The following is a 27,827-nucleotide window of genomic DNA, read 5'->3' as shown; positions in this document are numbered from 1 at the left end:
TTTCTTACATCAAATGTGCACAAAGCAGCCAACAAGTTTGTCCTTCAACTTTTATTATGACGGCAAGATGACTTTAAGCGGGAAGGGACAAATGTTGTGCACCGACGGGACCGGGTGGCTCAGCTGCGCCTTGCAAGCGGAAAATTCCGGACTTTGGTGGAACAACGGTCCACAGTCGGGCTCCGGTTGGCCGTATGGGAGGGGGGACGAATCCTGGGGAAGGACCAAAGAGTCGTTAGGGTGCACAACAAACCTGACATTTGTTGCAGACTTACTTTTGGGAGGTACAATTCACAATCAAGTTGGCCAACTTTGTCTTGCAAGTTGTAGTAGAACGTTTCGCAGAAGAAGTGTTGCTTCAAAAACAAAATGTCAGTTGATGAAAACAATGGCGTATATTAGGGTCATGTATACTTATTTTTTATTTTTATTTTTTAAGAGGGCAGGGGCAATATTCTAAGAAAACCTACAAATTCGACACTTTCGAAAATGGCAAATTTGTTTTCTTGGAATATTGCCCCCCACCCCCCCCAAAAAAAGTTAATGAATACGACTGCATATTAAAACCATGCATAAATGTTTTGTTTGGTTTTAAGAGGGCAATATTCTGAGAACACCCAAAAATTTGCCAGTTCATAAACTTGGGGCTTTCTAAAGAGGTAAATTTGAAAGTTTGCTTGGAATATTGCCCCCACCCTCAAAAACAAAAGTTATACGACTGCATAAAATTGTTTTAGAGAGCATGGGCAATTAATATGGCATATTAGGGCCATGTATAAAATATATTTTTTAGAAGGCAGGGGCAATATTCTGAGGGGGAAAAAAAAAAATAAAAAATAGATTTGTGGCTTTCTAAAATGGTAAATTTGTGCGTTTGCTCAGAATATTGCCCCCACCCTAAAAGAAAAAAAGAAAAAAAATAGGCAGTTAATGACTTTTTTTTTTTTAGAGGGTGGGGGGAACCGAATTGGCAAATTTGTGAGTTTTTTTTTATATTACGGAGGGAAAAAAAATTGCCAATTAGCCCCCCCCACCCTCTTATTAAAAAAATAAATAAAAAGTATACACAGTCATTAACTGCCTTTTTTATTTATATACATGTCCGTCGTAGCAAGTCTTCACCATCAGCAATTAGTTAAACTTTTTACCCAAAGCAAGAAGGAGGCCACAAATTTCACGCCATGAAAAAAAAAAAAAAAAAGAAGTTTGAAGTGAAAAGCTGACGCGTTCATTTTGCAGCAGGCGGAAGCAAACTCACGGCTCGGTGCGGACAGAGCGGCGTGCAGGGCGCAAAGGTATGCGTGGCCTCTCGGGGGCACTTGGTCTCCACCAGGGCCAACATCACCCACGTGATCATGCCGACGGGCTGCATGTACTGACAACCACAACGACGAGACGTTTGGAGGGAAAAAGACGCCAGCAACTGACGACAACGCGGCGAGCCGGAAAAAGCAGCGGCGCTCACCCCGATGGTCACGTGGGACACCTCCAACAGGTCGAAGAAATGTCCCAGTTGGCTCTCCTTGTTGAACTTGCGCACGGCCTTGTGCGCCGCTTTCAAAGCCGTCGGGTCGTTCAGAGGCAACAAGGCGGGGAAGTCGGGACGGAGGCGAGAAACCTGCTTGTTGCTGGGTTCTGCGCAAAATTGCTCGGATTCAGTTAAAAAAATTACAAATAAAAACTTTCCAAAGTCAAAACCAGCACAAGTCAAGTTTGTGTTGAGAAATTGAATTTCAAGCCACTACTGCCCCCCTGTGGCTGGAAAATTAACCTGCATTTTCGCCTCTTTAAAATCCACCAGACAAGGTGGAAAAAATGCAAACTAACCCAAATCTAGTTTGTCTGCCAATTAGAAAATATCATTCAAGTACATTTGAGATTTTTTTGCACAAATTGTTACAGACAGCAACTTTAAAGCTGGAATCATACAAACTGTCAGATACATTTTGTCCTCAGCAGGTCAAATATAATTATTTTGTTTCTTTTTTTTTTTTTAAACATTTAGATTTTTTTAACTATTAATTTAACTTTTTTTTACCATTGATATATTTTGATTTTTTTTTAATTTTGATTTTTTTTATACAAAATTTTGATTTTTTTTTTTACTATATTTAGATTTTTTTTTTTACTATATTTAGATTTTTTTTTTTACTATTTATTAGATTTTTTTTTGTTACTATTGATTTTTTTACGTTTATTATATACACTTTTTTTTTTTTTTTTTAATCATCAAAGCTATTTTGGAGTTTGCTGAGAAAAGCAATTGAAAGCACCAGCGGCCATTTTTGTGCTCCTCCATCCAAACTGCATTGCAACAAGTAGTTGTCGGCCATTTTCTAGATGATCTCATATTTATTTTACCATCAACGTGCAGCTAAGCACCAATTTAGCTTTCATTCAGTGAAAAGTTGAGGCACTTTGCTGCTAGCTGACGCTTGCTTGTACACAAGTCAAGTCTGCACTAACAGTTTGTGTGGAATAATAAAAATAAATCAAATAAACTTGTGACACTGAGCAGTGAATGACAAGACGCGTTGGATGAGGGGGGGAAGAAAAAAAAAAAAAAGCGGTTGCAGGTTGTGACCTGGTTTGGTGACGCATTCGTATGTGGTGACGACGGCCGCTTTGCCCCTGACGGAAAGTTTGATGGCGCAGGTGGCCCACGTGCCCTAAAACACAAATACCACAATAAACTTTTTCAAAAGAAATAAACTCAACTTTTTAAAATGCATCAAGAAAGAGTTGACTCACTTCCAAGTCACGTTTTCTTCAACCATTTCAATTTCTAAACAGTAAATAAAGTCGAGGCCAAATGCCGAGTTTAGGTTTAAAAAAAAAACAAAAAACAAAAAAAACTGGATTTTCCTACTTAACTCATATTCCACTTGCACAATATTAGCCAGAATATCATATTTAGATGAGTGGGGCTGCAAAGTATGGCGGACCAAAACTGCCAAAATACATTACTAAATAAATAAACTAATGAGAATACAAAACAAAAATTGAAAAAATTAAAACATTTTACTCGTTTCTATTTTTCAAATTATTTTAATCATTTTTATTTTGAGTCATTTATATATTTTTTTTAATTTTGGCATTTTTGGTCCTCCATAGCATAGATTTAATAGGTGAAAAATGATTATCATCATTTTTTTTTTTTTTTAAAGGCAGACCTGCCTTTTAAATTATTAACTGCGAACTGGAACTTTTCTATCCAACTCCTCCCATAATCTCATCAAGCAAGCAACATGAATTTGTGCACAAGTGAATATTTACCCGTTCCCCCTGTCGAAAGACGTCACAGTGGTCTTCCGGTTTGGGGTTGCTGAAGTGACATTTGGTCTGCAGCAGCTTCGCGTCCACGTCGATGTCGCAATTGCCTTCAGATAACTGCGCGGACAAACGGACAGAGACAGACAGGCGGACGGACGGACATGCAGTCAGACGCCACCATCATGAACCGTCAAATCCTCAAGTCACTTGAGGACAGAGACAAACACGTGCCACGTGTGACCCCGCCCCCTCACCATGCGAGGCGGCGGCATTTTTCCAACTCAAACCACAAAACTTTTAACAGTTTCCTGAGAACGCGTCTTCAAATCAACAGTGGCAAAAACAAATAAAATAAAATAAAACGTGTTTTTAGAGGCTAATGACGTCATCACATTGCGCACCAAACCAAGTTCGGAACTCGCTAAGCTCACCTGTTGGTATTTGCTGCCCTGGACTTGGTGCAACTTGAACTTGAATCCGTGTTTGCGCTTCTCGTCGATGACGCGCACGCCGAAGCGCGCCGCCGTCGTCACGTCGGCCTCGTCGCACGTGACCGTCAACGGCAGAACCGAGAACGAGTCTGACAACAACGATGGCGGCGGAGGTGACGCGGACGGCACCCCGAGGAGGCCCTGAAGGCAGCACAGCACAACCAGCGACAGGTGAGCCAACATGGCGACCGAGCGCACGTACGTCACAATTACAGCGACTGGACCGGACCGGAACCGGCGCGCAAAGACTTTTTTCCTTTTTTTTTTTGCCAGACCAGAGGAGTGCTGACGACCAATCAGAAGGGGAGGACAAACAGCTGACACCTGTGTGCTCATTAGTGGTGGGTGTGGTTTGATGCCAATCAATCAACCAATCACATGCTTTTAAGTTTTTTTTTTTAAGGTACAATTTTTTTACGTACACGTTAATTTTTTTACACACTTTTTTTACAGGTCATTTTTTTCAGGTCCAATTTTCTTTTACATACAATTTTTTTTCCAGGTACTCCACTCAACTCAACTTTATTTATAAAGCGCTTTAAGAACAGGCATTGCTGTATACAAAGTACATAAACAAACTTTGCTTTTGCAGCAAACAAGAACAAAGCAAACATTTTGAAGTGCGAATAGTTTTGGTTTTTTTTTACAAGTAAATACATTTTACATCAGTAAATAAATGAGAAGTAGTAAATAAAGAGATAAATAAATACATACATTTTTGTTTTTCTACAGGTCCATTTTTTTTTTACATACAAATTTTTTTACAGGTACAAATTTAGACATTTTTTTTTTTTTACAATTTTTCTTCTGCACCATATTTAACTCCATAGATAAATCCATCCCTTTTTATTCATCTTGAGATGCTCCTATTTTGTCCTATAGCGCCCCCTGCTGTTGACAAAAATTGACATCAAGTGTCCTCTTTCTTTCTTTCTTTCTTTCTTTCTTTCTATTCTGTCAACAGCAGGGGGCGATATGATCCGACGGTGAGGAGCCCGATCCGGATGAGGCGTCTTGCTCGGGACTCCTCCCCTTCCTCCGTGTTGAGGTTCGGGTTCTGGTTCGGGTTGGACGCGCCAAATGGGAGTGTGGAAACGTCTGCCTCAATTCTCGGTTCATCTCAGCTAACAAATGTCCAAAATTCTGCACATTTGCGAAAAAAGACAATTCACCGTAAAATCGATCGATCAACCTGTGACGCGACGCGATCGAGTGGACTTTTGTGCGCATGCGCAGACGGGATGTTTAAATCAATCAAACAAACTCCAACCCATGCACGATGACCTTGGTTGGTGTATGATTTCTATGTATGTTGTAATTCTGTTTGTTCACAAAATGTTCGTCCAGTTGAGCGTGTTGACTCTTTTGGACTAAAGTCCAAGTGAACGAATAAACTTTTCAGCCGCCAACCTGTAAACATTATAAAAAAAATTAAAAAAAGGACACACACGTAGACTGGGGCGATAGTTGTATCACTTTTTATATCTTTCTTGGAATATAAACATAATGTATAGCGGATGAAAAACCAAAGTATAATTTTTGTATTCGTGTCATTTTCATATTTTGTGTCAGTGCAGATTTATAAGCCATCAATAAATTTCATGTGAATATTTGCACGTTGTTTTTTTTCTGTGCATTTTGCAATGCTTGCTATTAGTGTGATCCATGATTGATGCATTTTCATCTGCTGGGTTTCTATAGACATTCCAGATGCATAATTGCACTTTGTTGACACGTTATGACAGTATTTGTTGCTCATAACGTCACCTCGTTATTGTTTATAACGATGCTATTTTACACAACGACACATGTATCAACTAGAGTCAACATGTGACACAAATAAGTTGTCACATTATATATAAAACGAATAAAACAAGGACAAAATGATCCTTGTTCTTCTGTTTGTTTGGTTTTTGCAAATTGTCATTAATCTCGAGCTTCATATCGTGATAATATTTGGATATCGTTACGTCCCTATTGAAAATTGTAACTTTTCTTATTTTTGTCACTTTTTTTTTTTTTTTTTTCCCCTCTTTGCGGAAACATTTTGTTTTTGCTAACATAATCCCCGGCCGTGACTATGCCGAGTCAACAAACCAGTTTGGTTGTTCGTGTGTTGGGATTGATTTTCTTGATGACTCAAGCAAGCGAAAAGGCAACGAGCAGTAACCGCGCAAGCGATTCCCTCCAAGCCGGTTAAAGTCTGTGTTTGTTTGGTTGTTTGTTGTTCGTCGGTCCGCCTCCTCGCCGGCGGCCATAAAAAGCGCGGCGGCGGCGGCCGGTCCAAGTTGTGCTGCCTGCAGTTCCCTCATCATCCTCATCATGGCCGCTCACCTCTTCGCTCTTCTGCTGTGTTGCGCCGTGGCCGCTCCGGGCCTGCAGGGGGCGCCAACTTCGCCGGCGCTGGCGTGCAGCGCGGACAGCCAAGAGGCGGCGGCGAGACTCGCCGTTCGACACGTCAACGAGCATCACAAGCACGGATACAAGTTCAAGCTGCTGGACCCGGACACCGTCAACAGCAATTTCCAACAGGTTAGCGACAGAAAAAAAAAAAAAATACATCTTTGCTAGTTGAAGAGATTTTTTATGGAAAAGTTTCCACGACACCAAAAACTTTAAAATACTTCAAATAAAAGGACATCATTTCCTGTAAAATGACAACTTAGAGCAAATAAATATATACACATGGTAACCCTACTCAAAAAGAAATGACATTTCTTGAAATACTACTTTCAAATATTTTTCTTGTAACTTTACACAAGTCCCCCAACAACAACCAGCATTTTAGTCGACGACCAAGTGTTGGGACGTGTTGTACTTTAGCGGCCTCTATCGGCCATGTTAAATACAAACATTGAGACTCCAACCCAGATCTTCTGTATGCAAAAAGACGAACACATCGAACTTGCTGAGTTCACCGTCCAGTAACAAACTTTGTGTTCATTTTTAGTCTTGACATGGCGGACAAATAATGGTTGGCTTTCAATTATGGATGACCAAAACTGACAAAAATCACAATAAATAAATAAAGTGAAAATAAAAATGGATATCAAAAAAATATATATATATAATTCAAAAATGATGTCCCCCTCCAAAAAAATAAAATAAAATAAATAAATAAATATAGATATATATATATTCATTTGCATTTAATTTTTGAATTATATTTTTTTATATCAGTTTTTATTTTCGCTTTTAGACTTTTATTTAGTCATGTATTTATTTAGTCATTGATTTATTTTGAATTTTGGCAGTTTTGGTCGTCCATATTCAGTGAGCTTGTACAGTACACGTTATGTCTTTACATGGGACACTAATTGGTTAAAGATTAGGAAAAGGACCAGAAACGCTCTTTAGTTGCTGTTGTTGTTGTTGTTGTTGTTGTTTTTTGCACTATTTAACATGGCCGCTAGAGGTCGCTCAACTCAAATACGTCACACTTGGTCGTCATTTAGCACTTGGCACCTTTTTGAAAACGACCAAAATGTGGTCGTATTGTCTCTTTTCTGATGCGCACGTTTCTGTAAATCAACAAACAATGACGTGAGATACATCAAAATGACCGGCTTAAAAAAAAAAAGAAAAAAAAAAAAGAAGCCAACGAAAAAGAAATAAATCCAAATGAATTTTCTTGAGAAATATTCTTGTCTTAAAAAGAAACTCTTCATATTATTTTTGTAAAGAATAAAAAATAATTGTGTCCCCATCCCGCAGCAAGCGGACGGTTGCCATATCGACGTCACCATGAATCTTCTGCAGACCAATTGTCACGTGACCAACCCCAAAACCGAAGACCAATGTGAATTCATGATGGACTCCGAGCGGGTGAATCATTTTTGCACTCCATTCCAATCGCCTCGTAACTGATCACGTGCTCATAATATGAGCGTGCGTGCGCATGCGCGTGTGTTTCAGCCCGCGGCGGCAACCTGCACCAGCAAGTTGACGGTGACGGGGGGCGTGGCCACGGTCACCAGACACACCTGCGTCACCAAACCAGGTCAACACTTTTCACATCCTTTTGAGAAAAGGCCTCCAGGTGGAGGAGGAGGAGTCGAACCGTCACTTGGCCTCGGTGCCGGTTGGCGCGCGTTCACTTCTCCGCCTGGGAGACCATGTTGGGTTGTCCATATAATAATCATTAAAAAAAAAAAAAAACATCTAAACTTTGAAATGTTTTTTTTTTTTCACCACCTAAAAACTAAATTAAAAATGGTGAAAAAAAAAAAAAAGAGAATACAATCCATGTTCAATTGCTTTAAAGTCAGACTTCTGAGAATAAAATTGGACTTTTGATATAAAAGTGAGAATTCTGACTTTCAACTTAATTTTTCTCTCTTCACTGTCCCCAATCCTTTTGTTTTTTTCCCTCCCCGAGCCGAATTTTGACTGTGCGTTGTTGCGTCGCGCAGAACCGAGCAACGCGGAGATGCCGATGATTTGCCCCGACTGCCCGTCGCTGTTGCCTCTGAACGACGAGAACGGCGTGAAGGCGGCGCAGGAGGCGGTCAAGAAGTACAACCGGGAAAGCAACCACGCGCATTACTTCACCCTGATGGAAATTTCCAAGCTGACGAGCGGCGTGAGTCAACCTGGACGCCTCGTCACTTTTTGGCTGTCCACTTTTTGTCTTCACCATTTTTGTTGCCGATGTTTGTCAGTACATCCCGTCCGTCGGCATGATGACCTGGATCAACTTCGTCCTGGTGGAGACCACCTGCCCCAAACATTCCAGGATCGTGCCCGAGGCCTGCACGCCGCGCTGCCCCGACCGAGCTGTGAGTTAGCTTGCGTGCTAATGCTAATGCTAATTGAAAAAAAATAAGAAAAAAAATGTGCTTGACTGCAGACAAATTGAAAACGAATGTCATCATTTGGCGTTTGGTTTTGTCAACCAAAATGATGGCAACATATTGATTGATTGACGCAGGCAATTTTGCACAAGTTGAGAACGATAACCGATATTTCAAGTCCATAGATATTATTTTGTGAAAAGAGGAATAAAAAATGTTTTCTATTCATTGTAAACATATAAAGAATTGGCAGTTTGGTTTAACCCTATAAACTAGGAGTGTGACGATATATCGATATTGCGACAAATCGTGATACTTGGTCTCCTGATAGATTATCCACACGTCTACGCAAGTATGGCGATATTTGAAGTTAATCTAAAAAGCAGTCCATTTACGACTTATTGACGGGCCACTAGGGGGAGCGCCTCATAAGACTGGCGGGGAAATGGATGCAAGTCTTCAGTCGAAGAAGACTTATCAGCTTACTTTTATTTTTATTATTATTATTATTAATTATTTTTATTTATATTTTATATATATATATATATGAATTCTACTATTTACATCAATTATATGTATTTATATTATATTGCAAGTTACATAACAGCTTTGTCGACCTTCGTATTTCGTAAAAAAAAGAAAAAAAAGAAAAAAAGGCCGATTTTGGAAATGTTTTCACATGGTTGTTGACTTGATTTGAAAGCAATTGTTGACGTGGTTTGGCACATTGTTTTTGATGGTGGTGTTATTTTGCTACATTTTGTTTTGTTTTTTTGTTTTCAGCATCACGCGTATTGCAAAGTCTCCTACTCGCACTCGACTGGACAATTGGGAGACCTCACGTGTGAATTATATCAACCCAAAGTAAGTGGACGGTAAAAACACCTGATCGACTTTGCGCGCACAGAGCGCCTCATTGTTGACGTTTTGTTTTTGTCCCGCAGGATAGCAGCCCGCTGCCGGCCGACCAGCAGGAGCCCGTGTGCCCGGCGCTGTTCCACCACGGTCCGGAAATGTCCGTCTGCGAGGCGCAGCTGAGCACCCGCGAGCCGGCCGTCCACCAGATTTGTCCTTTCCCGCTTGCCGTACATTTGCCACAAGTGCCGCAGCAGGCCTGAAAGGATCGACGGCGACTCAGGCGGGCTTCAGCCGCCCTCATAATAATAATTAAAAAAAAAGAAACAATGTCAAAAAACATGTTGGCTCTGTCTCATCAGTGCTCACACGTGATGCGAGAATCACAGACGAGTTAGCTTTCATGCTAAAGTGCTAATGCTAGTTTGTCCATTTAAACCACTGATCTATCAATATATCTATATGGATAGCCGATTGGCCAAGACTTTTGAAGTGGAGAGGCCGCCATGTTGCTCCTCCCAAGAAACCTCTCTCGCCATACGATCCCTATGCATTTACAGAATCCAAATTGGACAACATTTGAGACAGTACTTAGTAGTATGCTGTTTTAAATGTGTTAAACATAAACAAAAGGACTTCAGAGCGTTAGGGTTAGGTAAAAATAATCATAATTACTCCAAAAAACAGAAGTTGGTGCCCTGTTTTTCAGAACCCCCCCCCCCCCCTTTTACTAAGTCATTTTTACTCCTGTTTTTCCTGAATATTTTTTTTAATGACAAAAAAAATATTCGGAAAAACAGAAAAATAAAAATAATTTATAAAAACAAAAAAAGTTCCCCAAAAATTAGCTATAAAGGTTTTTTTTTCAAGGTGCCTGTAAACAACCAAAATGACAGCTAGTGATAAAATCTTTTTTTTTTTTTTTTTAATTTGGTCCTCAATACTCATTTTTGACCTCCAGCCAACTTGCCTTCTCACAATTTTGATCTGATTTCATAAGCATGCCATGCAGTCGAGTATAATTTGATGTCATTTGTAGACGAGCAAACGCAAACATCTGGAGCAACGTTGACATAAGAATAATAATCCAAGTGAGCGCTTGTATTATAGCTTCTTTATTGATGTTTTATTTTTGCATAGGCAATCATACTTAATGAAAGTCACGAAATCCATCATCATCATCATCATCATCATCAGCGTGGACCGAATGCGAGTAAGTTCAGATGACGTCATCGTCAAGTCCAAACATGTCACAATTTGACACATCATGCAAATAAAGGTTGATATTAAAAAATGTTGCATTTGATTTTTTCTTTTTCCTTTTAAGAAAGAAAAAAAAAAAGCGGCTAAACTGCAGCCCTTTTTCCATGCAAGCTTATCGCTGCCACACAAGAACAAAAAAAAGCGTTCTAACATTTTCATTGGATGTGAAATGAATCACAATACAACATGAAACTTATTTGGTAAAAAGATGAACTTTTTTTTTTTTTTTTCTGGTGTGGCAGCAGTATGCTTGCGTCCTTTTCAGCCTCGGCACGGTTGAGCTGCCTCTCTTTTTGCTTTCCTTTGCTATTTATTGCGCAGCGTTTAAAGGCTTCATGCACCCAAAGGTTTGCAAAGCACGCGCGACGCTACGCTAGCGAGCTAGCTAGCTGCGGAGAAAAGAAAGTAAAAACAAAAACATCAACGTGGGAAACGCAATGAGTGTGTGGAAAACAGACTCAGACTGACACGCCATTTAAAAACAAACAAACAGCAAAGTGAAGCTTAGCTAAACAAAAAAATGAACAATAATACATGTTAGCGTTACATACTCACACGCTAGTAGCATGTCAACAATGCTAAATGATGAGCAATCACATCCTCAGTCATTTTCCCAATTCATCATAAAATGTTGACAAAAATCTGGCATTTATTTATTTTTTTTAAATTTGTCAATATATTTTTTTTAATCTCTCATATTAATTTAGAAATGGTAATAAATCATGATATAATTGAATGTTAATTTACCTAATTAATTTTGACAGCCAATTGAAACAAAAACAACCCTGAATTTTCAATTAATCATATAAATTAATATAACAAATAATAGTAAAAAAACAAAACAAAAACAATATAGCTGGACCCATAGCAACCGTGCCAGACCACAAATATCAGGAAATAATTGACGCCCAGGATAATTACACTGAGTATATATTATACTATATATATATTTGAATAAGCAAGGACGTACAGAAAATACATTTTCCACAAAAATGAGGTGGAAACACATGGCTTTTTTTTTTCTTTTCTTTTTTTTTAAATTGGGGGAAAAATGTGACTATGTGGGTCTGTAGTTGCTATAGTGCATATGGTGGGAGTCAGCTATATGAATACATTTTAAGCATTGTTTCCATGCTACGAGCACATAATTCCCCCCCCCCCCCCCTTCACAAAAAATGACGTCACAGCAGACAAATAACTAAAGGAAATCAACTGAAGTAAACAGGGCGCAAAGATTTTCCATTCAGCTTTTAAAGCATCCAAATAGAAAACCTTGCTTGACTAAAAAGGTGATTTTGAATCTTGACGTCGAGACGGCATCGCGCGCAAGTGGTGGAAAGCAAAGAAAGATTCGGCGAAACGAAGACAAACAAAAGTCAGCTTTGGTTCGGGGGCGACGAAGAAAAGAGCCCTTTGAGGGAATATAAGATATGGAAACGCTTTCACAATAAATGTCATCAAGACAACATTTGCATGGCTTTGGTCTCTCTTTTTTTTTTTTTTTGCGCGCTTCTTACCGTGCTGTTTCCTTTCTTTGATTCCTTCGCGTACACTCGCCTCGTCCCTTTTTCCGCTGTGCAAACAAACAAACAAAAAGTTTATCCTCCTCTTGGCAGAGGTTAGCTTTAGCATCACTAGCATCGCGATGGCGCACGCGCGTCTGGCTCGGCCACCGCGCAAAACATTTCATATACATTCAAAAAGTATTTAGACACACTTGTGTGTTTCAATTGTAGGATAAATTGAATAAACGTGCATGCTAAATAATAACAATAATAATAAAAGAGTGGGAAATGATTATCTTCGGTTTGGAACTCAAGCTGGTTGGCTAAAGTGGACGGTGCTCAAACAGCCAATCAGAGCTGAGCTCTGTGCCGTCACTCGTCATTAAGCTTAGCTCAGTTTAGCTTAGCAGCGCCTCCCTGCTGTCTGGAGTGTGAAGTGCAGCAAAAGTGCCGGCTGTTGTAGTGGAAAACACGCTCGGTTGGTTGGTTGGTTGGTTAAGGTTATTTATTCAATTGACTGTTGCTTAGTTGGCTGCTTTGTTGGTTGATTGGTCTATAGGTTGGTTCATTTATTTAATTAGTTGATTAGTATACTTGGTTGGTTAATTAGTCCAATTGTTGGTTGTTTGGTGAATTAGTCAGCGTAGTGTTGCTTGTTTGGTCAACTGATCAGTTTATTTGGCAATTGATGAGTTGCTTGCCAAGTTTGTTGCTTGATCAATTAATTGGTTGTTTGCTTAGATGAATAGTCAGTTTGTAGCTTGGTCAATTTATTGGTTGGACAGTTGCTCAGTTAATTAATCGCTTCGTGAATTGGTCAGTTGGTCGGTTGGTCAATTGATAAATCGGGTGGTTGGCTGACTGGTTGTTTGATTATTCGGTTGCTTAATTCATTGATCGGTTGGTTTATTGATTGGTTAACTGATAAGTCAACTGGTTGTTGGCTGGTTTGTGCTTGCTTGGTCGATCAGATTAGTTGGTTAGTCGAGGAGTCAATTGATTATTTGGTTGGTCGGTTGTGTGTGTCTCTGGCGTGTGTCGCCCACATGGTTCTTTTCTTGTCATTTATGGTGAACGAGCGTTTCGCACAACGAGCCGGCCTTCGCCATCATTTTGAGAGCACAGACTTGACTTGACTTGACTTGACTTGAACAGTCACAAGCGTCCAGTTGCTGCCATTCAACTTTGGAGGAATTTTCATTGAGCGGCGCCCTCCGGTGGATTTATTGCGAAATGCAACCGAGGCTGGCAACTTCTTTTGCGCCCTCGGAGATTTTTCTCGTCATCTTTTGCGTACAATCATTTCTGTTAGCCGACATTAGCAAACATAACTTTTGGTTGAATAATTTGGTATTTCAATATACAATGAGTTTTGAGTCTTTTCTTTTTTTTTATTTTTTATTTTTTTAGAGAACTTCAACTGGGAGTCAAAAAATAAACGTCACTTCCGAGGTGCTAGCAAGACTGGTCCTTTCCTCAAAGTGATGTCTTCCATTTCGTGACAGCGAGAACAGACGCCAACGAGTATTTTCAAACGCAACTGAAAGTGTCTGACTCGCAATGTTTCAAGCGCGTGATGACGTTAAAACTATTCGTGGAGGTCGTCTGTTCTATGTATCGCCGATTTTCGGGTGAACGATTAAATCGGGTTGATTTAATACGGAGGACAGCTTATATTATTGATTTAAGTTAAGTACATCTAAATAATCGTTTGCCAACACAAACAAAAGTGTGGACCTGCTCGGCCAACCTAGCGCCAAGCAATCTCGCATGCAACTTTTTTTTTTGTTTTTCCTTTCTTTTTTTTAAGCGGTACCATGAAAAGTTTTTTGTTACGTTTCCCAAAAGGTGTCGTCAATATTATTCATCGTATCCTTATTAATTATTATTGTTGAACTAAAAGCAAGGCACATACTGTGGTTTAGGACATATCGTGCAAAAGAGACTTTCCAAAAAATAAAAAATAAATCCTGCTGGAATTCTTGAGCGGGTGTCGGGAAGGGGAAGCACATTCCTTCTGGAGGCCATCGTTACAAATCCTTTCACGCGTCGGCCCCTTTCACGCAGAGGCGGCACAAAATGTTCGCAACAGTCACAAAATTGCACTTTTGAACGTGTGATCGTTTTGTCGCCGCAGAAGAAAGCATACGAAAGCGGATCGTTTTTTTTTTGTTTTTTTTTGCGAGGGGGAAAAAAGAAAGGAAAATAAAAGGGAGAAAAGAAATAAAAAAGGGAGAAAAGAGAAAAAGAAGAAAGAAAGAAAGAAAGAAAGAAAGAAAGAAAGAAAGAAAGAAAGAAAGAAAGGGGAAAAAAGGAAAAAGAAAAAAGGGAAAAAGAGAGAAAAAAAAAAAGAAAAATAAATAAATAAAAAAAGGGAGAAGGGAAAAAGAAAGAAAGAAAGAATTGTGAAAAATTTAGAAAAAAAGGACAAAAAAGAAAAAAAGGAAAAAAGAAGAAAAACAAACAAAAAAGAAAAAAAGGGAAAAAAGAGAGAAAAATAAGAAAAATGGAAAAAATAGAAGAAAGAAAGAAAGAAAGAAAGAAAGAAAATCCTCTCACATAATTCCCCCGCTTCTTCCCGCAAAGAATTGCCCCTCTGCATGAAAAGGGCTTGCGCGTGCGAAGGCGTGGCCTTCAATGAGTCCTCGAGAGCAACTTCAAGCTTTCACGCTGACGGTGATTGTCACACCAAAAAAAGTCTTTCTCCTTTTTCTTTTCAATCTTTGTGGCGACGATGGAGAAAAAAAGTGCAAAAATCAGGTTGGAATAAAAAAAGATGCTCTCTCTCTCTCTCTCTCTCGCTCTCTCTCGCTCTTGTTGGAGTCTTTCGGGAATACAGGGAAAAAAAAAAAAAAAAAGAGCAAGGCGTATTTGCATATATGATAAGCAGCACCTGCAGGGAGGGGGCGGGGTTAAAGGCTTGATTGACGTCCTTTCCCGGGAAATCCTTCCAGCGACCGGTCCGCTCCGGTCCGGTCCGGTCCGGTCCGGAGAGCCGTTTGGAGTCCGTGTCGGCTCGCGGCCCGCCGTGTGCACGCGATACAAATGGGACCCGTGCGCTCCAAAACGAGTCCAGCGGACGGCTTACACGTCGTTATGTGTCGGCGTGAGCGCACGCACAAGAAGAGATCGTGTAGTGTTTCAGTTGCCCAGATACCAAGACTGAAAACACGACAGAACAAATAGCACTTACCGTCAACGATAAACAACACAATAGAGCCTCAATACAGTGGTGCCTCGAGATACGAGTCAAATAGGATCCATGAATATGCTCAGAACTCAAAACGTCCCATTCATATTTTACAACTGAAATGAATGGAAATCCATTCAGCCACTACCAAAATTAAAAATGGTTGAAATGTGTCTTTTAATGCAGAAAAAGGTAGCAGTCTGTCCGTGATAATCAACTTCATTCAAACTACAGCTGTCAAAATTAGGAGTGTGACGATATATCGATAACGCAATAAATCGTGATGCTTTGTCTCCCGATAGATTATCGATAGGCCTACGCAAGTATGGCGATATTTGTAGTCAGTATTCAGCCACTATAACGGCTCCATTGGTCATGACTTATTGAGCAATGACTTGGCGGGCCACTAGGGGGAGCGCCTCATAAGAGGGGCGGGGAAATGGGCGCAAGTCTTCAGGCGAACAAGACTCATCAGCTTAGTTTTATTATTATTATTATTATTATTATTATATATATAATACATACAGTTATGCCATCATTCAATAGAATGCAAATGAGGAAAAAAGGCATGAAACAGCCTGAAGACTTTTTTTTTTTTTTTTTTTATATTTCAAAATTATGTTTCAAATTGGCGCTCTCAAGTCAGAGCAAAAAAAAAAAGAAATATTTGGCCGGAACGACAGCTTGCACCTCAAAAAAAAGTTGTACGTCGGCTCACTCGTATCTCAAGGCACAACTTGACATCATTCCAAATAAAGTCAAACAAACAGGTAGGATGTGAAGTGAAACGACTTCAAAATGCATCAGCTGCATTGTGTGCGCGCGCGCGTGTCCATGCAGGCTCAGCGTTTTTGAGCCGAGACGCTTTCGACATCAGCCTGACTGCAATGCAGCAAACTGCACATTGACCTACATCGCATCGCATCGTCTACAAAATCAACGACGTGGGACCGACCTGAGCTTGGTAGAGTCCGGCGGGGTCTCGAGGCGCCACGCCAACAAAGGAGGAGCGACTGGCAGGGGGCGTCCCCGGGGTCCCCGGCGCCGAGTACGCTGTTGGGATGACATCATCAAGTTCACGTTGACGACACACCTGATTGACAGGTTGCCTTGACGATGACTCAACGGGCAAAACAAGCCACAACATCCGTTTGCCGTCTTTTGACTGACCCCAGATCGCTAACTAAATATTGAGGAAAAATATCAGCAGATTTATGGAGAAACTGCTGAGCGGAAAAATATGGAATGAAAAAAAATGGGGGAAAAAAAGAAAAAAAGGAGAAATTGTGTATGAATTCTGAACGGAAAAATATGGATCGAAAAAAAGGGGAAAAAAAAGAAACAAAAAGGAGAAATTGTGTATGAATTCTGAACGGAAAAATATGGATCGAAAAAAAGGAAAAAAAAAAAGAAACAAAAAGGAGAAATTGTGTATGAATTCTGAACGGAAAAATATGGATCGAAAAAAAGGAAAAAAAAAGAAACAAAAAGGAGAAATTGTGTATGAATGGTGAATGGAAAAATATGTAATAAAAAAAATGGGAAAAAAGAAAACTGGAGAAATTGTGTATGAATGCTGAACAGAAAAATATGGAATGAAAACAAAAACGAGAAATTGTGTATGAATGCTGAATGGAAAAATATGGAATGAAAAAAAAAATTAAAAAAAGAAAAAAGAAAAAATAGGACAAATTCTGTATGAATGCTGAATGGAAAAATATGGAACAAAAAAGAAAGAAAAAAAAGGAGAAATTATATATGAATGCTGAATGGAAAAATATGGAATGAAAAAAAAATTAAAAATAAAAACCGAAAAAATTGTGTATGAATGTGGAATGGAAAAATATGGAATGAAAAAACATTTAAAAAAAGAAATAAAAGGATAAATTGTGTATGAATGCTGTATGGAAAAATATGGAATGAAAAAAAAATTAAAAAGAAAAAAAAAAGAAGAAATTGTGTATGAATGCTGAATGGAAAAATATGAAACAATGTGGAATAATGTAAGGATGATGAACAGAACAGTTATGAATTAGAAAAGTGGAAATTGGGTCATGAATATGCCAAAACAATAAAATGACAAGTTTAAGGCTTTGATTTGGAAAATTTGGGTGTAAATTTTGAAGCGCGCACGAATAGTTTGACGTGACGGCTGCGGGGCCACTTACTGGGCGAGGCGGGCGAGTTGGCGGCCCGGTCGGACGAGGTGCTGGAGGGGGGCTTGACGTCGGCGGGCAGGGGGGGCCGCGGCAGGGAGGACGGGGGTGGCCCCAGGGAGGGGGCCAGCATCTGGGAGGAGAGGTAATGGCCGCTCACTTTCAGCTGGTTGCTGCCGTTCAGCTGCACAAAAGCAACAGTGAGCCAGTGAGCAAGCGAGCAAGAAGAAGAAGAAGAAGAAGAAGAAGGAGCGGCGTGGCGAAGAAGCGCTCACCGAGCTCTGATTGGCGGGGTCGCAAGCCAACGAGACCAGATCCTTGAGGGGGTCCTGGCCCAGGTGCGGAGGGTAACGGATGGCGCCGTGCGGGAAGTAGGACGAGGACGCAAAGTGCAAAGATGGCGACGGGTGAGGACGGGACAGACCTGCTGGACAAACACGCACACACCAATGCCATTCTATTATTTGCCATTACAATTGGGAAATGAACTATTTGCTTTCAAAATGAATTTAAATATTAAAGGGATACTTGACTCATTGAGACATTTTCAGCAGTATTTTGTCTGTTATTAATGTGGTAACTTCATTATTTTTCATGTACAATTAGTAACATAATAATTGTTTTATAATTTATAATACATTTTGCTTGAAGCAATTGTAGTTATTACAAAAACGGCCAGCAGGTGGCAGCAGAGCATAAGAGACCAGCCAGGGCCTTGTTGCAACAAGCTCTTTTTGCCAGTGTTTTGATCAGAAATGTGAATAATGAAACGCGCGTCTCCCAAAAACGAGGTGGGCGACTTGAGGAACTGACCGCTGTGCACGGCGATGACGGGCCGATGATGCTGAGTGAACGATCCCAGTCTGGGGGAGTCCTCCTGGCCGGAAGGACTGTCCAGCTCCGCCTTTTTCACCGGAGGAGACACACCTGACACACACAAGGAGAGAGGTGAAAAAAAAAAAACACACGCGCGCGCACGCACACACGCATTGATTTTGTTGTCGCGTTACCTCCTTCCATGTCGTCTGTCCAGTTTCTGGAGCTGCTGGCCGGGGAGGATGGCGAGTGGTAATATTCTCCACCTGGACTGCCCACCTCATCCTCCATCGAGCCCGACTTGTGACGCTTACTCCTGCGCACGCCAACACAGACAAAGGGGCTGTTATATTTAAATCAGATGGATGGATGGATGGATGATGGATGATGGATGGATGGATGCTCAATGGATGGATGGATAGATGGATGCTTGATAGATGATGAATGATAGATAGATAGATAGGTTTCTGTTTTGCAGCAATTAGCATGAGAATATCGTGATGTTTCAACATTATTCACAAATGTGCTTCTTTTTTTTTTAACATGGCCCTGGCTGATCTCTTATACTCTGCTGCCACCTGCTGGCCGTTTTTGTAACTCCTACCATTGCTTCACCCGTTCTCTACAGTTCAGAGGCTGCATCAAAGCCTTCTGCATGGTTTAGCATAAAAAATAATGATAATAAAAACACATTTCAAATAGAACCTATTGATATGTTTTTTGGGAGTAAATGAAAGAATAGAAAGTGACTCTCTTTTTGTGCATTTGCGCGCGCTCGTCTTACCCGCTGGACGAGGTGCTGGCGAGCGTGCGTCGCATGTTGACGGGCTGGGGGAGCGCCGGGTTGAGATCGTAGGCCAGGTGGCCCTGAAGCTCCCCGATGGAGAAACTTGGTCCCACGCCTGACACCACCGGAGCTGCAAAAAAAAACAAAAAAAACGCTGTGACGTGCCGCCTTGACTTGACGCCATCTTTTTTTCCCCCCAAGTTGCGTTCAGGAGCATCACGGGGTGACAAGCCGGCACCGCGGCGCCACCCGGGCGACTTACTTCTCGACACCTGCACCAACTCGGTGACGCTGAAAACTCCCGACGTCACGAAGGCGTCTTGGAACTCGGGACCGTCTGCGACACGTGCAGAGGACGTCGTCATACGGCGCTACGGTGCCACACGCTACGTGCGCTAGCTTACCCATGGTGGCGGTGCGACTGTCCTCCTGATCGGACGCCACGGCGACCCGCGCGGGACTGCTGCCCTCCTCGCCTTCTGCAACGCACGCAAAAAGGGGGAGAAATGATGTGATGATAGCCACAGAACAGGGTCAATGTCTGGCAAAAAATAAAATAAAATCAAGCGTGCAAACTGTTGGGACCACTATATGGATAGCTGATAGGTCAAGACTTTTGAGGTCTGAATTTGAGTTAAAAAAAAATAAAATAAATCGCAGTAATCTACTGATAGATTTGTATCGGTATTGAGACTTGAATGGTGACCTGTGAATCGTGATACGGATCGAATCGCGGGGTACTCGGCAATTCACACCCCATATTTTATACAGTAGTCTGCTCGCGAGTTGGGAGTAACAAGATGGCCGCCGTGTGACTTCAAGGGCTTGCGCTGGCGTGTATGGGCTAGTGGCTATCCAGTTTTTTTTGTTTTTGTTTTTTCTATATAAATTCAGGCCCCGCCTCCTCGCGAATATAGCTGCCCGCCGCGGTGCCTGATCATAAAGCAGAAAAGCGTACTACTGGCCTCTGCGGTGGACGTAGTAGGCCAGGTAGAGGTCGAGCTCCTTGACGGAGACGGAGATGTGTCTGGGCTGCACGCAGAGCAGCGGGTTGGCGCAGTGGCCGCCCTTGACCAGACGCTCGCCGTCCGTGCTCTCCAGCGGGATCCCCTTGAACAGGATCACCATCACCAGGTCCAGCCGCCACACCTGCGCAGGGGGAGGGGTGGGGACATAACACACGCGGGACGTCAGCCCCGGAGTGGGGGATCCCGTCGGCGGCCCCCCGCACCTTCCGCCCGCCCGCTCCACCTTGTCGGCCTGTCTGAGGCAATCGATGCGTCGCATTTTGCCCTTCTGGTCCGGGTTGGACAGGACGCAGCAGGCCGCCTTCTTGCCCGTCAACGACATGACAAAGTCCTCTCGGCATTCCGGGCGGATGTCCTTACGCAGTTTGGCCAGAAGGCGGCTGGCCCACTTCTGCTTCACCTGCAACACACAAAAAAATAAAATCAATTAATTAATATAATATAATATAAAAACATAATATATAGGTATATATAAATATTATAATAATAATAATAATAATAATAATAATAATAATAATAATAATAATAATAAACTAAGCTCATGAGCCTGAAGACTTCCTCTCCATTTCCTCGCCACACATGAGGCGCTCCCCCTAGTGGCCCGCCAAGTAATTGCTCGAAAAGTCATGACCAATCTAGCCGTCATAGTGGCCGTATATTAACTGCAAATATCGTGATACTTGTGTGGACGTATCGATAATCTATCGGGAGACAAAGTATCACGATTTATGGCGATATCGATATATCGTCACACCCCTACTGCATACTTAATGTTCGGAACTCGCAGATTCATAATTAGCCACATTTTTTTCAAGATATATATATTTTTTTCCATAAATATTTTTAAAGCCCCAGTTTTTCAGGGAAAAGGCTATTGGCATTATATTCTGGTTTATTCAATAATTTATTGGGGTTTTTTTGTTTTGTTTTTTATCATATGTCTTTTTAAAATTTTATTATAAATGGGCGTCAAATGCAGTCATGGAAACATTCAACAGCACCATTCTGTCGGTTAGCTGAACAATGTAGTCACGTCGCCCTCTGCTGGACATGATGATCATTACATGTGTAATTTGGACCCCTAGCTGTCCACTGTCGTGCCTGACCAAAACAAATAAATAAAATGAAAATAACACTGTATTAAAACTTCTTTACAAAAATGATTTTGATTGACACTGTCACAGTTATGTCACATGGTTAGAGCAGATATTGGAAAACCTTTTGCTCTTTTGACCTATTTTCAAATGTGAGATGAGCCAGGTCATTTAAAGATGAAGCAAAAAATATATACATATATATTAGTTGGCATATAATTGGTAAAACTGTTTTGTAATAAATAGTTTGTGCTCATTTTAAAACAATAAATTTAAATTATGAGTAAATAATCAACTATTTAATCAAACAAATTGAAAATACTAAAATGTAAATGTATTTCTTTACTAATATTTTATAATCTAATCAACATGAAGTAAAATCAGTCTACAAATGCATTTTATATTCAATAAATGATTGAATCAATTAGTCAACAGATGAAATGAAAAACTGTTGAGCATTTTAATTAAACGATTAGATACATAGGTAAACATGTATGTACATTTGTGTATTTCACTAATCTTGTCCGCTTAAAAAGAATAAACCAATTAAGCAAGTATTTCACATCGTAATGAACCAATTGGAGTAAGAAATATGCCCGCACTCTTGTCGATGAATATATTGAACGCAAAGGTGTTTTTCTTTTCCCGGGACGTACCTCGGCCTTCTCCCCGAGAAGCTCCTCCTTGACCGCCCTCTCTTCTTCTTTGGTCATCCTCTTCTCGTGCTTCTTGAAGTACTTCCTCTTCCTGGCCTGCAGGTTGAACCAGGTGTAGGCGAAGGCGCGCACCTGCGGCAGCAGCGCCTCGATGAACGGATGGAACTCATCCTGAAAAACAAAGTGTACTTATCAGTGCAATGGGTCCACAAAGTACCTTATAGTAAAGTATATTTTGTATTAAGGCTGCTCGATTATGGGAAAAAATAATAATCATGATTATTTTGGCAATAATTGAAATCATGATTATTCAAATGATTATTTTTTGGTACAAAAACAAATGTTTAAGCATTTCAAACATATTAAAAGCAATTAAAAAAAATAGAAACACTAATTATGTAAGTTCCTCTTGGATCAAACAGATTTTAGAATAATAATAATAATAATAATAATGATAATAATGTAGACAAAAACTTGCAGGACACCTTTATTTTTTTTGGTACAAAAAAAAAAGAAAATGTTAAATATATTAAAAAAAAAATATTACGACAAATAAAATTATCTAAAACACTAATAATTATGCATGTTCTTTTTGGATGAAACTAAATTTATTAAATTTGTTATTTTAAAATTTAAAAATGGTGCAAATGTATACAGTAAATTGAAACAACTGAAAAAATAGTATTAAGAATCTTTTTTTTTTTTTACGATGATGCTGATTTTGTCATTGTGGATTTTAAAAATTGAAATTGTTTATTGAATTTCAATTAATTGCACAGCCCCATTTTGTATGCAAATATGTCACTTCTGTTTGCTCCACGCAAGAATCATTTTTCTTTCCTTTTTTTTTACTTTCAACAATACGAGATTTTATCCTTCTTATCCACACTTTGCACTTTGCATCCCCGTATGACTCAGACGTGTCCCAAAATGGAAAAGTCATGATGGGACCAAATATTATTAGAACTATGACATCACTCATTAGGCCACGACCCTTAATTGATTCACTGGCCACCATTTCGCTCCCGGCTGTTTTACTGGATTTTGACTGATTCTACAAGGCCCACAGAATATTGTGCTCTGTTGCTATATAATCGTGGAACCTACCAAAAGAAAGATTGGAGTCTCTTCTTTCAAAAGGAAAAAAAAAAAAGTATATATTTTTTTTTATCTGTTTCTGTTTTGCAGCAATTAGCAGGAGAATACAGCTAAGTTTCATCATTCACAAATTCACAAATCTGTTCAGAACTGTGGGGAAAACAGCTTGTTTGAAACATGACCCGGTTGAGCTCTGATACTCTGATGCCACCTGCTGGCTGGTTTTGTAATAACTACCATTGCTTCAACCGTTCTTTGCAGTTCAGAGGCTGCACCAAAGCCTTCTGTATGCTCTAGCATTAAAAAAAATAACATATAAAATATATAAATATGTCTTGGGGACACTGGTAGAACGTATTTATACGTTTTTGGGAGAAAATGAGTTAAAATCGAATGTATTTGTATGTTTTTGGGCGCAAATGATTTAAAGGCACATATCGAATTGTACTTTCTAGAACATTCGTTTAGACACAATCAAGTGTTTCTCAACAAAACGATATTGCCAAATATTAGTCTAACATGCCCCAATAAGTCAGAGTGGCGTCTGCTGGAGCTTGAAGGGTTAAAGTGACGTTGGAAATCAACACTTTTGACTCCAAGTCATGAAATTGCAATCAAGTCACTTTGTTGCTCCAAATGAAGTGGAGACGTCCCAGCTCTCCTGTGCTACTTTCTTCCTCAATTGACGCGACCGAGCAACCGCAGCCCGCCCGGCGGCTCTTTAGTGCAGCTGCTCGCCGTGACCGCAGGCCCTCTGTCGGCCGGCCACACTTTTGTCCCTCGGCCCACCGTGTCAGGACGACTGCGGCCATTTTCTGCTGAGTAACACGCGAGGAAGTTGAACTTGGCCTTCCCGCCGGGCGTCCCGCCGCCAGTCGCACGCACACGCCGACAGGCGGGCCGAACCGGAACCGGCCAGGACGAGCCTTCGAGCGGCGTTGTTGCTTCCCGCCGAGGCCGCCGTGCGACGGAACAAACACGAGAGGGTCCGCTTCCGCAACCGAAGCGTACCAAACTCCCTTTGGAAAACGCCAACAATCCAAGTTGAGCCCCGTTTGTGGCCGAATGATGTGGCGTCTCGCATTAAGCACCCAATGTTCTCCTTTTTGGTACATTTTGGACAAATTCGGCGTCAACGTGAGACGCCGTAATAGCATGTTAAGGACAATATAACAAGTTTTTTCCTCGCTTTCGAAGGCTAACTTCCGCCTTGTGGCGACCGTGTCAAGGAAGCTGTCCGCTTGGGCGACTCAACTCTAAAAGTTAAGCATTTACAATGCAAAGCGTCGTCTGTCGCTTGTTATTACTAAACCGAATTGTAGTTTAGAGTGTAAATGTTTAAGAAGCACTGCGAGTCGTTTTCTAAAAGACGCGAGTATCCGCCAATTTGCCACATGTTGTGTTAATCCGCTTGATTTTGAATGAAGTTTGGCGAACGACTCGCCAACGTCACACGTCGCACTCAAGACTGTTACAAGAACTAAACATGGGACATTTGGACCGGAGGAAGGAAAACAAAAAGGGTTCAACTTATGTGCCAAATTATTTCTGAACTCGGCCCCGTGGCCTTTTTTTTGGGCACGCCGCGTTGGTGGGGGGGTCAACAAAACCGTAAAGAACGGAACCGCTTTTTCTTGTCTTGTTGTTGTTGTTGTAGTCCTACCATTTCCGAACCGAGCCGCCAGCCGAGGAAGTTGAAGCGGATGTCAACGCCGGCCCATCTCTCCAGCGGCCTTCCCTTCTCATTCCATATTCACGGCCGCCGACACGAGCTCCGTCCGGTGCCAGCGGGGGGGAAAAAAAAAAAATCCAGGAGTGCAACCGTCCCGCGTAGAGCCCGGCCAGCCCCCCCACACCGCCGCCTTAGCCCCCCCCCCCCCCCCCCCCCCCCCCTCTCCCCATCCTCCCTCGCCCCCTCCCCCTCCCGGCAGGCTGCGGCAGAGCACGATGGAGCCACGTTCACCTTTTGGAGTTTACCTCCGCCAAGGAGCGCCGCCGTCTCCACTCGGCCATTAGCAAATAACAACAATAGTAATGAATCCGGATGTAACGATAAGCGCGATGATCGTGATATTAAAAGCTGCCGAGATATCATCATCGTCATGTTCACGGATATTTAAATGCAACATATCTGTAAAAAAAAAAAAAAAGTCAGTTGATTTCTATTTGTGCAGTTCTAGCACCCTCTGGTGGCTAGTTTTTTTTTTTTTGCAATTTAATTTGTATTAGGGATGTTTTGGCCCTTCTATGTTTCAAATCTACACTAATTGTCAGATGAAGGGGAACGTAATTTGCCTGTGAAGCGAGTCAATATGTGGAGCAACTCAATGTGGTCGTGCATTAACAACATATAATAATAATAATAATAACAATAATGATAATGTACAAAAGCACAATATTCTGCTTTTCTTATAGTATGAGCTCTTTTTTTTTTGTGTACAAAATTGTGACCTTTTTTTTTAAATATCACCATCCTCCCCATAATATCGTGATAATTATCATATTGTGAGCGTCATATCGTGATAATATCGTATTGTGATATTTGGATATCGTTACATCTATAGTAATGAATAGACTATAACTTGAATATACCGCATTGCATGATGGGAGCACCCCCATAAAGAAAGCCCACTAGCACTTTGCATCATATTTTTCTGTATCATATATAGCTTGCGAAAAGGAAAAAAAAAAACTGACCTGAACCCTTCAAGTGATGTCATCAACTATCAACCAATCAGCTCTTCTCTGTCTGGAACATCAACAACAACATCATTTTGTGTCCAATGTACACAAAGACGCCAACAGATTGGTCGCCAATCAGTTTTCCTTCACACTCGAAACTAGGAAAACACTATAAAGCATCCGCCTAGTCGAAACTCCCTAGCACCGCCCGTAACGCGTCACACTTTGTCACCTCGCCCCAGAATTCAACGAATCTTGTTTGATTTAACGTCACTAAAACGACATTTCATACATAAATTAATAAAACAATAATCAAATGAAACAAAACACAGATGGTCATTAAATAACTTTTTTTTTAAATGTGATCTGGCAGCTCAAGCAGAACATTCCCAAGATTTTGCCAGTTTTAACAACACACACAAAAAAAGTCTCAAGGACCAATACCTAAAATTGAACATGGTGTCGGCCATTTTGGTTCGAAGCAGCTGTTTGTGGTGAAACAAAAACGAAAAAGAAACGGATGCAATACATGTGGATCAGATGTATTGCATCTTTTTTTATGTTTTTTTTTTTTTTTCATTTTGGTCATCATTTTGTCTTTTTTGTCAACGCTGCACTCGACCTATCGGGCTTTTTGATCAGCAGAGAGAAAGAAAGAAAGAGAGAGAGAGCGAGAGAGAGTTGCTGACTCAGCTTCTTCCCACAAGCTCCTCTCTGGCTCCCCCTGCTGGTAACCACGTAGAAGGAACTTAGCTTAGCACGTGAGCGATAACAAAGCACGTGACGAGAAAATGGCCGACAGCAGACGGAAGAAGAGGAGGAGACGAGGCTTGTGTGATTCCCCCCGCCCGCCCCCCCCACCATCACAGAGGAGCAATTTGTTCCCAGCTGGCTCCGCGGGGCCCCAGGGTGGACGGGTACCAGCTTGGGCTTGCTTGGGGGCTGTGTCGCGTCTTTACTGGCAGCCGTTTCTAATATTATGAACGCTGGTGGTGTCAGCTGCTTGATGAGAGGCGGGGCTTCGATTCAAGCGACTTATGCTGCCTTCATGTGGTATTGAAATTATGGAGCCTATCCCAGCCGGCTTCAGGCAATACACCCTGAACTGGTTGCCAGCCAATCGCAGGGCATATTATATTATTATTATTATTATTATTTATGTATTTATTTATGTGTTTATTTATTTATTTATCTATTTATCTATTTATCTATTTATTTATTTATTTATTTATTTATTTATTTATGTATTTATGTATTTATATTTATATTTTATATAAAATATAGATTCATATATTATATTATGTATTTATATATTATATTTCTTTATATTTTTGTAATATATTCTGAATTATTGTTTTTTTTATTTATTATTATTTTACACGTATTTATCTTATTTTTATTTATTTTTATTTGTTATTTTTTATCTATATTTTTATATATTTATATATTATGTATTTATATTATATTTCTTTATATTTTTATTATAATATTCTGAATTATTGTTGCTTTTTTTTTTTTTTTATTGTTTATTATTATTAGTTCAAGAGTTCAAGGGGGCGCTCCCGTACACACTTCCTGGTTTCAGCCTGGAATAGTCCGAGTTCCGACCATCCTCGAATGCAGCATTAAGTTGCCCGTTGAAGGCCTTGTGACGTATGAAAGACCCCAATGAAATGTGACGCATCTGTTGTGGTTGGAGCGGGATGACAGATGTTGACGCAGGACTGATTTTTTTATTTTTTTTATTTTTTAAGACGGATCAGCCGCAGCAGCTTAGTGAAGACGCTCGGCCTCTTTCCGCCCCCGTCGGCGCTTTCGACATTTGACGGTGACATAATGCTTTGTGGGAAAAGTGACTTTTTCTTTCTTTTTTTTTGTATATAAACACCCACATCAGTCTCATTGTCTGACCCTCTCCCGCCCACTGTGATGTAACAGTGAGACAAATTAACAACAACAGCAAATATGACTTGGCAGCTAGCCTTAGCCAAGTTCCACAGCCACTTTCAACTCAACTTTATTTATAAGAACACTAAAATAAATAAATAAATAACAGCCAAAAGCGGCATACAAAGTGATGTGAAGGTGCTTTCAAGTATTATCACGTCAAAGCTAATAGTTAACCACAGCGGCTATGTTA

The 27,827-nt window shown here is 40.7% G+C and overlaps 3 protein-coding genes across 4 annotated transcripts; 1 reads left to right on the top strand and 2 right to left on the bottom strand.

Moving 5' to 3' along the window:
* Positions 1–36: 36 nt before the first annotated feature.
* On the bottom strand, positions 37–4,035 carry LOC144027648 (alpha-2-HS-glycoprotein-like). 2 transcript variants are annotated; one of them, XM_077535373.1, is made up of 7 exons: positions 3,705–4,035; positions 3,277–3,390; positions 2,585–2,669; positions 1,466–1,635; positions 1,259–1,375; positions 276–356; positions 37–213 (listed from the first exon to the last, which is right to left on the bottom strand). In XM_077535373.1, exons 1-7 carry the CDS (start codon positions 3,945–3,947, stop codon positions 55–57), a joined length of 969 nt encoding a protein of 322 aa, XP_077391499.1. In that variant the 5' UTR covers positions 3,948–4,035; the 3' UTR covers positions 37–54. The 2 variants fall into 2 exon arrangements, with proteins under 2 accessions (XP_077391499.1, XP_077391500.1); XM_077535374.1 differs by lacking the exons at positions 37–213; positions 276–356 and adding an exon at positions 1,070–1,140 and having other exon boundaries at positions 3,705–4,033.
* Positions 4,036–6,037: 2,002 nt separating this feature from the next.
* LOC144026790 (alpha-2-HS-glycoprotein-like) lies at positions 6,038–9,956 on the top strand. The gene is made up of 7 exons (XM_077533791.1): positions 6,038–6,296; positions 7,479–7,589; positions 7,680–7,764; positions 8,177–8,346; positions 8,426–8,542; positions 9,341–9,421; positions 9,502–9,956. The coding sequence occupies exons 1-7, from the start codon at positions 6,087–6,089 to the stop codon at positions 9,673–9,675; spliced, it is 948 nt and encodes a 315-aa protein (XP_077389917.1). The 5' UTR covers positions 6,038–6,086; the 3' UTR covers positions 9,676–9,956.
* Positions 9,957–10,511: 555 nt separating this feature from the next.
* On the bottom strand, positions 10,512–24,848 carry nfic (nuclear factor I/C). Its single transcript, XM_077533790.1, is given in 13 exon segments — positions 10,512–15,342; positions 16,326–16,423; positions 17,539–17,774; positions 17,776–17,950; positions 18,340–18,453; positions 18,537–18,658; positions 19,127–19,259; positions 19,392–19,466; positions 19,534–19,608; positions 20,095–20,278; positions 20,381–20,557; positions 21,908–22,078; positions 24,669–24,848. Coding segments are annotated over 13 exon segments (1,584 nt in total). The 5' UTR covers positions 24,672–24,848; the 3' UTR covers positions 10,512–15,321.
* Between the last annotated feature and the right edge of the window lie 2,979 nt (positions 24,849–27,827).

Source organism: Festucalex cinctus, chromosome 10 (assembly GCF_051991245.1).
Source record: "Festucalex cinctus isolate MCC-2025b chromosome 10, RoL_Fcin_1.0, whole genome shotgun sequence".
In the NCBI taxonomy this organism is placed as follows: Eukaryota; Metazoa; Chordata; class Actinopteri; order Syngnathiformes; family Syngnathidae; genus Festucalex; species Festucalex cinctus.
This window is presented reverse-complemented; position numbering and strand designations above follow the sequence as displayed.

Excerpts from the sequence above, each read along its gene's own strand:
- LOC144027648 (XM_077535373.1), bottom strand. The coding sequence starts at position 3,947 with ATGTTGGCTCACCTGTCGCTGGTTGTGCTGTGCTGCCTTCAGGGCCTC. Across the intron at positions 357-1,258 it reads CGCTCTGTCCGCACCGAGCC|CAACACTTCTTCTGCGAAAC; the intron begins GTGAGTTTGCTT and ends TTGTTTTTGAAG. Across the intron at positions 214-275 it reads GTGAATTGTACCTCCCAAAA|GATTCGTCCCCCCTCCCATA; the intron begins GTAAGTCTGCAA and ends GTCCTTCCCCAG.
- LOC144026790 (XM_077533791.1), top strand. The coding sequence starts at position 6,087 with ATGGCCGCTCACCTCTTCGCTCTTCTGCTGTGTTGCGCCGTGGCCGCT. Across the intron at positions 6,297-7,478 it reads TCAACAGCAATTTCCAACAG|CAAGCGGACGGTTGCCATAT; the intron begins GTTAGCGACAGA and ends CCCATCCCGCAG. Across the intron at positions 8,347-8,425 it reads TTTCCAAGCTGACGAGCGGC|TACATCCCGTCCGTCGGCAT; the intron begins GTGAGTCAACCT and ends GATGTTTGTCAG.